The sequence below is a fragment of the Tursiops truncatus genome, chromosome 1, assembly GCF_011762595.2.
Source record: "Tursiops truncatus isolate mTurTru1 chromosome 1, mTurTru1.mat.Y, whole genome shotgun sequence".
Lineage (NCBI taxonomy): Eukaryota > Metazoa > Chordata > Mammalia > Artiodactyla > Delphinidae > Tursiops > Tursiops truncatus.
Genome location: NC_047034.1, coordinates 174,240,543 through 174,253,131, shown reverse-complemented (window position 1 = coordinate 174,253,131; position 12,589 = coordinate 174,240,543). Strand labels below are relative to the sequence as shown.

Below are 12,589 nucleotides of genomic sequence, written 5' to 3'. Positions count from 1 at the left end.
TTTATTTATTTAAAGAAATAAGAGTGTTAGGCTGAATTAACTTGAGGATGCTCTTAATCTCCGAAATGTTTTGTCCTGAAATTTAGTAGGAGGTTGCGAGTGACTTCCCAAGGCACCAGATGCAGTGGCCTTTTTTCTGTCCTCATCTTTGTCAGATCCTCTGCCATATTTGATATTGCTGACCTCCCTGTTCTTGGCGTTGTCCTTGCTGGTTCTCCTGTTATTCTTCTGTTTGTTTCTTCTCTTCTCCTAACCCATATGTTTATTAAAAAGGGCCATTTTTCTCCTCTGTGAACTAAACTGTCTGGTCATATCACTTGTCCATTTTAAAAATCACTTTATTGGTCTTTTATCTCCTCTTATTTTAGAAGCTCTTTATAGAAGTTTTGTCTTTGTTATAAGTTGCAAGTATTTTTTCTTTGGCTTTTCATTTGTCGTTTTTACTTTGCTTTTGGTGTGCGTATGTTTTTTAAAATCATACAGAAGCTTTCTATTTTATGTTGTCAAACTTATCAGTCTTTTGCCTTTTGAATCTGAATTTTGAGTCACAAAAAAGTTCTCCCACTCTGGTTTTAGACAGTTTCATCTAGGTTTTCTTCGATTATATAACTTCATTTCAATTAAACATGCTCTTGTTCCAGAAGAATTTAAAGCAGACTCTGAAAATACATGCTGAAGGATTAAAAAATAAGTGAGAAAATAAAATAGAAAGTCCAGTAAATTGCACATTTGTATTAAATTATTTTAATATAAAGGCATTTCAATTCAGTGGAGAATATATAGATGTTTTAATAAATGCTATTGGACTAATTAGCCATATGGAAAAATATAAAATTAAATTTATTATTCACACTCTGTATAAGAATAAATTCCAAGTAGATTAGAGATTTACTGACACTATTAGCATGGAAAAGTGTTTTTACATTTAAAAAAAGAAGAGTATTTGGCATGCTCTCTAAAATCCCTAAAATGTACATCATGTTAAATAAAAATATAATTGGAAAATAGGCCATATCCAAAAATTGTTAATTGGAAAATAGGCCATATCCAAAAATTGTTAACTGGCTTATAGCAGACCCAAACCAGCTGAGAACTACAAGGCAAGCTGGATTGAAAAAAGCCCAAAAGTCTGTTTGAAGGTATTGGAAAGTTACCAAGACAGCCAGTACTTGAGGGGCCACGATTTATGAGAGGAAGGAGACTGGATAAGGTGAGCCCAGCATTTACTCTGGTTCTATTTTTGAGACAACTCTAATTTGTAAGTGGTGTAGGGAGAAAGGTAAATAAGTCAAGCAGAAAGCAGCTGCCCAAAGTCAGAGAATCCGAGGAAAGCTTTGGGCAGCCTCACAGGGCTGGCCAAGCAAGAGAGAGACTCCATTGCTACTGAGAGAGCTGGTAATTGAGGGGCTCAGATCTTTTTTTTTTTTTTTAATTGAAGTATAGTTGACTTACAATGTTGTGCTGGTTTCACATGTACAGCGAAGTGATTCAGTTATACTTACGTTCTTTTCCATTATAGGTTATTACAGGATATTGAATATAATTCCCTGTGCTATACAGTAGAACCTTGTTGTTTATCTGTTTTGTATCTGCTAATCCCAAACCCCTAATTTATCCTCCTCTGACCCCTGCTTTCCCCTTTGGTAACTACAAGTTTGTTTTCTATGTCTTTGAGTCTGTTTCTGTTTTGTAAATAAATTCATTTGTATCATATTTTAGATTCCACGTATAAGTGATATTATATGATATTTGTCTTTTTCTGACTTATTTCACTTAGTATGATAATCTCTAGGTCCATCCATGTTGCTGCAAATGGCATTGTTTCATTTTTTTTTAATAGCTGAGTAGTATTCCATTGTGTGTGTGTATGTATGTGTTTGTGTACACACCGCATATTCTTTATCCATTCATCTGTCGATGGACATTTAGGTTGCTTCCATGTCTTGGCTATTGTAAATAGTGCAGCTATGAACATTGGGGTTCATGTATCCTTTCGAAATAGTCTTCTCTGGATATATGCCCAGGAGTGGGATTGCTGGATCATATGGCAACTCTGTTTTTAGTTATTTAAGGAATCTCCATACTGTTTTCCATAGTGGCTGCATGTATTTACATTGCCACCAACAGTGTAGGAGGGTTCCCTTTTTTCCATACCCTCTGTAGCATTTTTATTATTTGTAGACTTTTTAATGATTGCCATTCTGACTGGTGTGAGGTGGTACCTCATTGTAGTTTCGATTTGCATTTCTCTAGTAATTAGGGATGTTGAGCATCTTTCCATGTGCATTTTGGCCATCTGTATGTCTTCTTTGGAGAAACGTCTATTTAGGCCTTCTGCCCTTTTTCTGATTGGGTTGTTTGTTTTTTCGTTATTGAGTTATATGAGCTGTTTGTATATTTTGGAAATTAAGACCTTGTTGGTCTCATTGTTTGCAAATATTTTCTCCCAGTCCGTAGGCTGTCTTTTCGTTTTGTTGATGGTTTCCTTTGCTGTGTAAAAGCTTATAAGTTTGATTAGGTCCCATTTGTTTATTTTTACTTTGATTTCTTTTGCCTTGGGAGAGTGACTTAAGAAAACATTGCTACGATTTACATCAGAAAATGTTTTGCCTATGTTCTCTTCTAGGAGTTTTATGGTGTCATGTCTTATATTTAAGTCTTTAAGCCATTTTGAGTTTATTTTTATGCATGGTGTGAGGGAATGTTCTCACTTCATTGATTTACATGCAGCTGTCCAGCTTTCCCAACACTACTTGCCAAAGAGACTGTCTTTTTTCCACTGTATATTCTTGCCTCCTTTGTCGAAGATTAATTGACCGTAGGTGTGGAGGGGCTCATATCTTACAGAGAAGGGACAGGCAGAACAGAAACCCCAATAGTCTGAGCTGTTTTGTTTCTTGAAGCAGATGCCAATTTCTAAGTAGTCTGAGAGAAGCCAAGCAAAAAGTAGCAGCCAAGAGGCTAACTAAATAGATCTTTTAGCAGTTTTATGGTGCTGGGGAGATCACAAGGGGAGGAATGGAATTGGTTTTCAGTTGAGACTGCTGAAGGACTATACCAAACCTTATAAAGATGGAAACAGACCAAGATTATCTTTACAAGGACTGAAAGCCAGCCTTGAAAACACTGATTGGATTAATAAGCCTCTTTAACTGCCTGCCAGACACTAAAGACTCATTTAAAATCTGTAAGTTTTTATACAGAGTGTAGCATCCAATCACAGATTACCAGGCCTATCAAGAGAAAAAACAGACGCTAGAAACAGACACTAGAAACAGAGAAACCAGATGTTGACATTATCAGACACAGAATTTAAAATAAGTGTAAATGTGTTCAAGAAGTTTACCAGAAAACTGTAATTTATATTTTTAACATAATCAGATAATAAAGGAATATTACAGACTAGAATTTTTTCACAAACATAGAAGAAAGAAATTTGGACAAAATGTCACCAAATCAAATATAGCAATATATAAGAAGAAAAATACAGTTGACCCTTGAACAACATGGGGTTTGAACTGCATGGGTCCACTTATATACTGATTTTTTTTTTTTCCAGTAAATGCAGCACTGCATGATCATGGTTGGTCGAATCTGTGGATGTGGAACTGTGGATATGGAGGGCTGACTGTAAAGCTACATGAGAATTTTTGACTGTATAGGGGATTGGCACTCCTAACCCTCACGTTGTTCAAGGGCCAACTGTATATCATAACCAAATCAGGTTTATGCCAGGGTTGTAAGTTTACTTTACATTTCCAAATAAATCATGTCATTCACCACATCAGCAGAATGAAAGAATTTAAAAATATGATTATCTCAATAGTTGCACAGAAGTCTTTTGACAAAATTCAGCATCCATTTATGATAAGAACTCAGGAAACAAAAAAATAGAAAGGAACTGCCTTAATCTGATAAAGTGTCTCCATAAAAAAGCTGCCCCAAATATCGTACACAGTGATGACCTATTGAAAGCAGGGAAGGATGGCCATTTTCACCACTTCTGTTCACTGTTACGTTGGAGATCCTAGCCAGTGCAATAAATAAATAAAAGGTATAAAGACTGGATAGGAAAATGAAAACTTTATTATTTGCAGAGAACATGATTACCTAGAAAATCTAAAAGGATATACATCTAAGTTATTAGAATAAATAAGTAAATTTAACAAGGTCACTGAAGACATTGTACAAAAATCAGTTGTATTTCTATATGTCAGAGAAAAGGAAAATTTGAAGGATGTCTTTACAACACCATTAAGAAAACATCAAATACGATATCATCTATTGCTCTGTAACGAATCATGCCAAAACTTAGTAGTTTAAAACAACCATTTTATTTGTTGACAAATCTGTGGGTCAGCAATTTAGACTGGACTTACCTGGGTGCTGTTTCCGCTGGACTGACTTGTGGTTATTGATGTGGCTGCAGTCACCTGCCAGTCAGCTGAGACCAAAGGGTATATAAGATGACCTTACAACCGTGTCAGGCGCTTGGTGTTGGCTGTCAATAGACCCCCTTCCACGTGGTCTCTCGTCTTCAAGGAAGCTAGTCTCAGCCTCTTCACATGGTGGAAACATCAAAAAGGGTGGAGCAGAAGCTCCGAGATCTCTTGAGGCCAAAGCTCAGAGATTGCACGTTACTTCTGCTGCACTTTATTGTTTGAAGCAAGTTATAAGGTCAGTGCAGATTCAGGCGAAGGGGAAATAGACTCTGCTAATGATAGAAGATGCAAAGAATTTGTGGCCATTTTTACTGTACCACAGATACCTAGGAATAAATCCAACAAAGTGTGTACAAGACCTCTGCACAGAAAGCAATTAAATATTACTGCGAGAAATTTTAAAAGGGCTAAACAAGTAATGGGGTGCACCATGTTAATACATTGGAAGATTCAATATTATAAAGTTGTCATTTCTTCTCAAATTGATCTATAGATTCAATGGAGTCTTGATAAAAATTCTAGCAATTTTTTTGGTGGCAGATTGACAGGCTGATTCTAAAATTTATTTGGAGATGAAAAGTGCAAAGAGTAACCAAGGTAGTTCTGAAGAAAAAGAACAAAGTTGGCGAGCTTACACTAACATACTTCAAAATTATTATAAAACTATAGTAATTAAGACAGTGTGGTATTGACAGAAGGCAGGGCAAAATGAAACACAAAGGAGAATCCAAAAACAGACACATATAAGTACATTCACTTGACTTATGACAAAGTTACCCTGTACTACAATAAGGGGAAGGATGGCCTTTCAATAAATGTTATTCAGTTGATTAGATACCCATGTGGAAAAAATGCTTCTTGATCTGTGCTTTAGAACATATATAATAATCACGTTCAGGTAGATTGTAGATTTAAATGTGAAGAGTAGAACAATAAAAATTCTGTAAGTAAACATATGGGAATATCTTTATGACCTTAGTGTAGGTAATTTCTTAACTATGACCTAGAAAGTTCTTTCCATAAAGGAAAGATTGTTAAGTTGGATTTCATTAAAACTAAGAATGTCTGCTATCAAAAAACACCGAGTGATAAGACAAGTCCCATAATGGGAGAAGATACTTGCAGTATATTCATGAAACAGAAGACTTGTATACAGAATGTATAAGAAAAACTCCTACAAAACTATAAGGAAAAAACAGACAATCCACTATGAAAATGAGCAAAAGACTCAAGTAGGAACTTAACAAAAAAGTATATCCACGAGGCTGATGTGTGTATTATCAGGTGCGTAATCTCATCCTTCAACAAGAAGATGGAAATTAAAACCACACTGAGTTACCATTACACACCCATTAGAATATTTGTTTTTTAAAAAGCTATCTTTGGGACTTCCACAGTGGCGCAGTGGTTAAGAATCCGCCTGCCAATGCAGGGGACACAGGTTCGATCCCTGGTCCGGGAAGATCCCACATGCCGGGGAGCAACTAAGCCCGTGCGCCACAACTACTGAGCCTGCGCTCTGGAGCCCGCGAGCCACAACTACTGAGCCTGTGTGCCACAACTACTGAAGCCCGCGTGCCTAGAGCCCATGCTCTGCAACAAGAGAAGCCACCGTGATGAGAAGCCCGCGCACCGCAACAGAGTAGCCCCCACTCGCTGCAACTAGAGAAAGCCTGCGCGCAGCAACAAAGACCCAACACAGCCAAAAATAAATAAATAAATTAATTAATTAATTTCTAAAAAGCTATCTTTACCACGTGTTGGTGAGGATGTAGCATAACAGGAAATTTCATAGACGGCTGCAGGGAGAGTAAGCCGGTTCAGCTGCCTCGGAAAACTGCTTGGCAGCATAGGCTATAAGGTTGAATGTGTACGTTCTTTATGACCCGGCAGTTCCACTTCCAGGTAGATATTCAAGAAAAATGCATACAAATGTGCCCCAAAAGACATGTCCAAGAATGTTCATAGCAGCATTATACATAATAGCAAAAAAATGGAAACAGCACAACTGTTCCATCAACAGCAGTGGTTAAATAGTTTGATTCATATGTTGGAATACTGTGTAGCACTGACAGCTGTGTTTAAACTGCAGCTGTGTGCAGCAACCTAGTGACTCACAGACTTACTGTTGATGTCAGAAGCCACATACAATAAAGTCCATACTGATGATTGCATTTAGATAGAATTCAAAGCGGGAAAAACTCAGCTGTGGTGCTGGAAGTCAAGATACTGGTTACCACGGGCTTCCCTGGTGGCGAAGTGGTTAAGGATCTGCCTGCCAATGCAGGGGACACGGGTTTGAGCCCTGGTCCGGGAAGCTCCCACATGCCGCGGAGCTACTGAGCCTGCACTCTAGAGCCTGCGAGCCACAACTACTGAGCCCACGTGCCACAACTACTGAAGTCTGCATGCCTAGAGCCTGTGCCCCGCAACGAGAGAAGCCACCGTGATGAGAAGCCCGCGCACCACAACGAAGAGTAGCCCCCGCTCACCGCAACTAGAGAAAGCCTGCACGCAGCGCCAAAGACCCAGTACAGCCAAAAAAACCCGATATAAATAAATAAATAAATTTATTTTTTAAAAAAAGCATACTGGTTACCTTAGGGGAAGAGGGGGTCTTGATGGGAGGTCCACAAAGAGGGGATGGTGGTGTGGTGCTTCCAAGTTGGGGATAATAACCGACTTTCTGGTCTGCGTGGTGGTTACATGGTTGTGTTTACTTTGAGAAAAATCACTGAACCGTACATTTGATTAGTACACCTTTCCGTATGTGTGGTATGCTTCAGTCAAAAAGTAGAACGTGACATACAGATCCAAAACAGACCAGAAAGATTGTGCTGTGAAGCTAAGAGTGTTTATTTTTATGTGATATATGTTACTTTGAGTGATATATCTATATATTTTTTTTGTATATTCCTAATATTTTACTTTTGTAATTACAGGGGAAAATCCTTATTTATGAATATCATAACCTTGATTCTCATTGGAAAGTTGACATGACTTGTAGCTTTCATGGAATTCAGAATTACAGTACCCTGGAAGGCCATCACATGGCTAAAGCATATCGTTGCCTTTCTCCCCCTAACTAGGCCCTCAAAAGCACCTTGGGATTTCCATTGATTCGGTTTGAAGATGCCGTGATTAATCTGGATCCATTCACTCGGGTACATCCCTATGAGACCAAGGAATTCATCATCAATGATATCCTCAAACATTTCCAGGAGGTGAGCTTTGGAGCAGTACTTAGTGGCTGGAGCATAAGCAGAATGATTGTTTTAGTTGTTTGGGAATTCTGGTTACTGACATGTCACTATTGACAACCCAGATGAACATTTCAGCTCTGATTGTTGTGTTATGGGTCACATCACAGCCCATGAAGTCCACACACATCATGAAACTCTTGAGACAGTGCATCTGATTTATGAACGGATAATCTTGTCTCTCAGAACTGGTCTCAGGGGCTTCCACTAGATCAGTCACAATGTTAAGGGTTTAATTGAGGCTTTCATGACAATGCAAAAGACTGTGAATGTGAACCCTGTTTGCCAGGCATGGGCCTACTTTCAGGGACCACATCAGTGTTCTTGGAGCCTATGAAATCCTGCCCTAGAGCTGAACTTAAAAAGTTTTTATCAAGTTTGGATATTTTCCATTTTGTATTTATTATCCAGACTGCAAAGACCAAAATCTAAAGCCAAGACGTACTCTTCGATGACTAGAAGGGTCAAGATCATATCAAATTTATTTGCTGTCAGAGTTAAAGTGTATCCTATGCGTGTTCCCTTCTCTCCTTCCTCCCTCCTATCTCCCCCCTTTCTTTCTTTGCTTCCTTCCTTGACCTCCCTCACCGGTGATATTTCCACTGCACTGTGAGGAGAGTGAGATAGCGGATATCCCTGGACTGTGGAGTCAGGCAGCGGGAGCACACAGGAAGTGGGGGGGTTGCTGGGTAGATCTGAACGTGCCCACTCTATGCACCACCCGCTCGGCAGACTCTGAGGGGTCTCTGAGGGGTCTCCAGGTCTGCTTCCTCCCTCATTTTCCTTTTCAAACTCTCCCCGCTGCTGGCTAATTCCCTATTTGTAGAGCGGTGGAAAGGAGAGTGTGCTATATATACTAATAAGTATTTGTAAAGAGTCTTACCTGTTTCATAGCTTTTTTTTTTCTTCTGAATGGCTTCGAAGAGTATAAGAGTACTGAGAGTATTGGGAGAGGTTTAGGGCAGAGCTCACGAAGGGCAGGAGCTCACAGTTGATGAGAATTAAAGTGTGATTGTTGGTGTTGGTGGGAACGGAGGACAAGAGAGATTTCTAACCTTTTTGCTTGGGATGCTCGATCTGCAAATATAAACAGGTGCTGGTTTTCTTCTTTCCCTGCTCTGTTTGACAGGAACTCCTCAGCCAGGCAGCTCGAATCCTGGGATCAGTGGACTTCCTCGGCAATCCCATGGGGCTTTTGAATGATGTTTCTGAAGGGGTGACTGGACTGATAAAGTATGGAAATGTTGGGGGCCTTATCAGAAATGTTACACACGGAGTATCAAACTCTGCTGCCAAGGTAAGGAAATAGAGGTGAAATTCCATTGTAATTAGCCTCAGGAGTCCTCTACATTACTGTAACTTCTTTTAGAGTTAATAGGTTGTGAGAAGTTACATACATGGCCTTGGCTTCATCACCCATGTGCCCTGCCTTTCCCGCACCTCCAGTAACCCGGCCCCAGGCCATCAAGTGCTCCTCTGCACTCTCTCCCCTTCCTCCTCTCCGTTCCCACTGCCTTCATCCAGGCTGTGATTGTCTCTTCCCTCGCCCACTGCCATAGCCTCCTGCCCCCTGACTCCACCGCAGCTCTCACAATGCCGCCAGAATGAACTCACTTTATAAAACATAGAACTTGATCGTGCCATTCTCCCAGCTAATATCCACCCGTTATTACCCACAGCTCACGGGATAAAGTCCAAACTGTGGTACGGCCTTCTAGAGCGAAGCAACCCTTTAAGTCATCTGAGTCCAGCAGCGGAAAGACAGCAGTGTAATTCTGCTGTGTCTTGCTGTGTAGCTGGCTTTTTTGTTCATTGGCTTCCTGTTTGGTGGACATCTTGTTATTCCATAGTTTAATTTTTGGCAGGAGCTGATTTTACGTGTGAAGCTGGAAAAAGGTGAACGTAGTTGAAGGGGGGTTGCTGTTTGATAACATGCAAAAGGCGTCTAAAAACTCTGCTTTCCTTCCCTTCCTGTCAGCTCGACAGAGTTTCCTTCTAGAGATTGACCTTTTCACGAATGAACCGGCATTGGGAGAGCGCCTGTGCTCCCCGCTTGTCTACCATAGAGCGTTGTTGTAGCAAAGTCATAGGTGCACTTGTGCCGTGGCCACTAGGATGGTGGCTTCACCGTAGAGAGCCTTTCAAGTGCCACGTAGGAATTTATCTTGATGAGCAGGTAAGGAGGTAGAGTTGAATGGCAACATTTCTCTGTTGCATAGCATTCTTGGTAATAATGTGTGTAAGTTGGGAATTTATTCCTGTTTTCCAGACTCTTTTCTAGAGCTGCTGGATCTTAAGTCAGATCAGGTTTTTCAATACAGGCAGATCTCGTTTTCTTACGCTGCGCAGATAGTGCGTGTTTTACAACTTGAAGGTCTGTGGCGACCCCACGTGTCCAGCGCGTCTGTAGGCGCTATTCTTCCAGCAGCATCTGCTCACTTCATTTCTCTGTGTCCCATTTTGGTAATTCTTGAAATATTTCAGACTTCTTCATTATGATTATATTTGTTATGGTGATCTGTGATCGGTGATCTTTGATGTTATATTGCAAAAAGATTATGATTCGCTGAAGACTCACATGGTGGTTAGCATTTTTTAGTAATAAAGTATTTTTAAATTAAGACGTATGCATTATTTTTTTAGACATCATGCTGTTGTGCGCTTAACGACAGTGTAGTGTAAACTTAACGTTGTCTTCACTGGGAAACCAAAGAATTTGTGTGACTCACTTTATTGCAGCATTCGCTTGATTGTGGTGATCTGAAACGGAACCCACAGTCTCTCAGAGGTATGCCTTTGCTGGACTTACATTAAACCAGAACAAAAGGTACTGTTTGGCTTGTGGTTCAAAATAGGCAACACTCTTTAACTTTTAGAGAAACGGTGAAAGGTAGAGAGGCAAGAGACTTTCTAAATCATGGTTTGGAAATGGGCTCCGGGTCATAGTCTGAATGAGTGTGCACATTTCTGCCTGGAATCATTGCGTATGCTGCCCTTGGACCTTCACCCCTGACAGCAACATAAAAGTGGCACAGATTCCTCAATGTTCTTTTGCTACTAAACTTGATATAAACAGATGCAGTTAAAATATTTACTTGTATACACCTGTAATTTATATAATATTGTACATCAGATATACTTCAATTAAAAAATTTTAGTTGTGATGCTCAGTTTAAAGATTTTACTTAATTTTTTAAAACTCTAATTAGGGGCTTCCCTGGTGGCGCAGTGATTGAGAGTCCGCCTGCCGATGCAGGGGACGCTGGTTCGTGCCCTGGTCTGGGAGGATCCCACGTGCCGCAGAGCGGCTGGGCCCGTAAGCCATGGCTGCTGGGCCTGCGCGTCCGGAGCCTGTGCTCCACTGCGGGAGGGGCTGCAGCGGTAAGAGGCCCACGTACCGCCAAAAAAACAAAAACAAAAAAAACCCTCTAATTAACATAGGACAGTCTCTTTGGTTTTATAATTCCTTTCTCTATTTTTGTACCCCTGGGCTTTGTTTTCATTAAAAAAAAAAGAAGGCACTTATGGTTTATTGGAAGGCCTTCCTCAGCCTGGAATATGCCCTGACTTTATAGCTTACTATGAGAATAAAATGAGATATGACCTTATGAAAACTTTGTAAAACATGAACTGAACAAGAGAAATGGGTTTTCACTTTGACTCTTAGGTTTACATCAATGTAAAATGTACAAACCTTAGCCACCAGGATACCATTAATGCCCTTGAAATGAAAGCCAGTATATTATAGTCTACAGAAGAGGAGGGTCTCAGGCTCGGAGAGTGGCAGATTCACACTCCGCTTGGGCCAGTTTGGCTGTTAGGGCCCTCTAGCTACCCTTGTGGATGAGAATGAAGACATCGGGATCTTAACTTGCCTGTGAGCTCTACACAGGTGAGACCTTGTGTGGGTTTCTCCAGAGTTTCTCTGCAACATCCCGGTGAAAAGGGTTGGCGCTTTCTTTATTCTCTCTCATTCGGGGACATCTCATTCATCATCTTCTTCTGTTTCCCCTGGAAAACTGTTTTTGAACCTTGAGGGTCAGTATGAGAATATAACGTAAGCAGAAAGAAAGGGCAGCATACTCCTTACCTCCACCCTCACTCCCAAATCCATATGAAGGCCTGGGTGGCAGTGATCTTGTGTCTTGCTGGATATCATGCTTTATCTTGTTGTTGGATTTGCATAAGGGTACTGTTTTCCAGGACCCAAGGCTTCTTGAGTGGGAACCCTACTCCCCATGTGGTCGGCGTCCTTCTTCATGCTTTTTCTTGCCTTTAATGAGCTAATCAGTATTGGCGTCACAGACTGCTGCTCAGAGGAATTGCTATGTAATTTATTTTGATACCAGGAGCCCTGGGTGTGTGATAACAATTAGTCCATATATCTATCACGAGAAAACAAAGAGACTTAAAATTACCACTTCATTTTGGAAATGGTAGCTTCAAAAGCCAGGTCTGTCAGCTAAATGCCCATTCAGGTCATCTGTGATTCTGCACGTATGCAGTTTGGCCAAAGATCTCCATTTTCTTGTAGTTTTGTGGGTTGAAATCAGACCTTTAATGTTGCTTTGGGGGAATGTTTTGTTTGCTTTTCTGTGTACACAAGAAGAGTTTAAGGAAGTGCAAATGACCACAGTAATCAACTGTTGGCCTGTGGGAAGTATCCCTTTAAAGAGTGCCTGAGTTCCAGTGGTTAAAGAACGGGGTCAGACAAGACAGAACTGCACCTCGCCGAGCCCCAGCCAGCCAGCTCCACTTGGCTGCAAAGACCAAAGGGCTGTAACCTTGTTTTGTTTTGTTTTTTAAATAAATTTATTTATCTAGCTGTCTATCTATCTATTTATTTATTTAATTAATTTTATTTATTTTTGGCTGCACTGGGTCTTC

At 40.4% G+C, this 12,589-nt stretch overlaps 1 protein-coding gene across 17 annotated transcripts in view; it reads left to right on the top strand.

Moving 5' to 3' along the window:
- Positions 1-12,589, top strand: part of VPS13D (vacuolar protein sorting 13 homolog D) — a 244,693-nt gene that overhangs the window by 147,886 nt on the left and 84,218 nt on the right. For 10 of the 17 annotated variants that reach the window (XR_012327971.1, XM_073795836.1, XM_073795842.1 and 7 more), the window contains 2 exons: positions 7,532-7,666; positions 8,832-8,999. Coding sequence is in view for 12 of the 17 variants with exons in the window: in XM_073795836.1 (XP_073651937.1) it covers positions 7,532-7,666; positions 8,832-8,999 (303 nt within the window). In the remaining 5 variants the exon portion in view is untranslated. Of the gene's footprint in view, positions 1-3,559; positions 3,785-7,531; positions 7,667-8,831; positions 9,000-9,381; positions 9,655-9,680; positions 12,532-12,589 lie in introns of those variants that run through there. The other 7 variants (XR_012327980.1, XM_073795861.1, XM_073795868.1 and 4 more) reach the window with 5 other exon arrangements.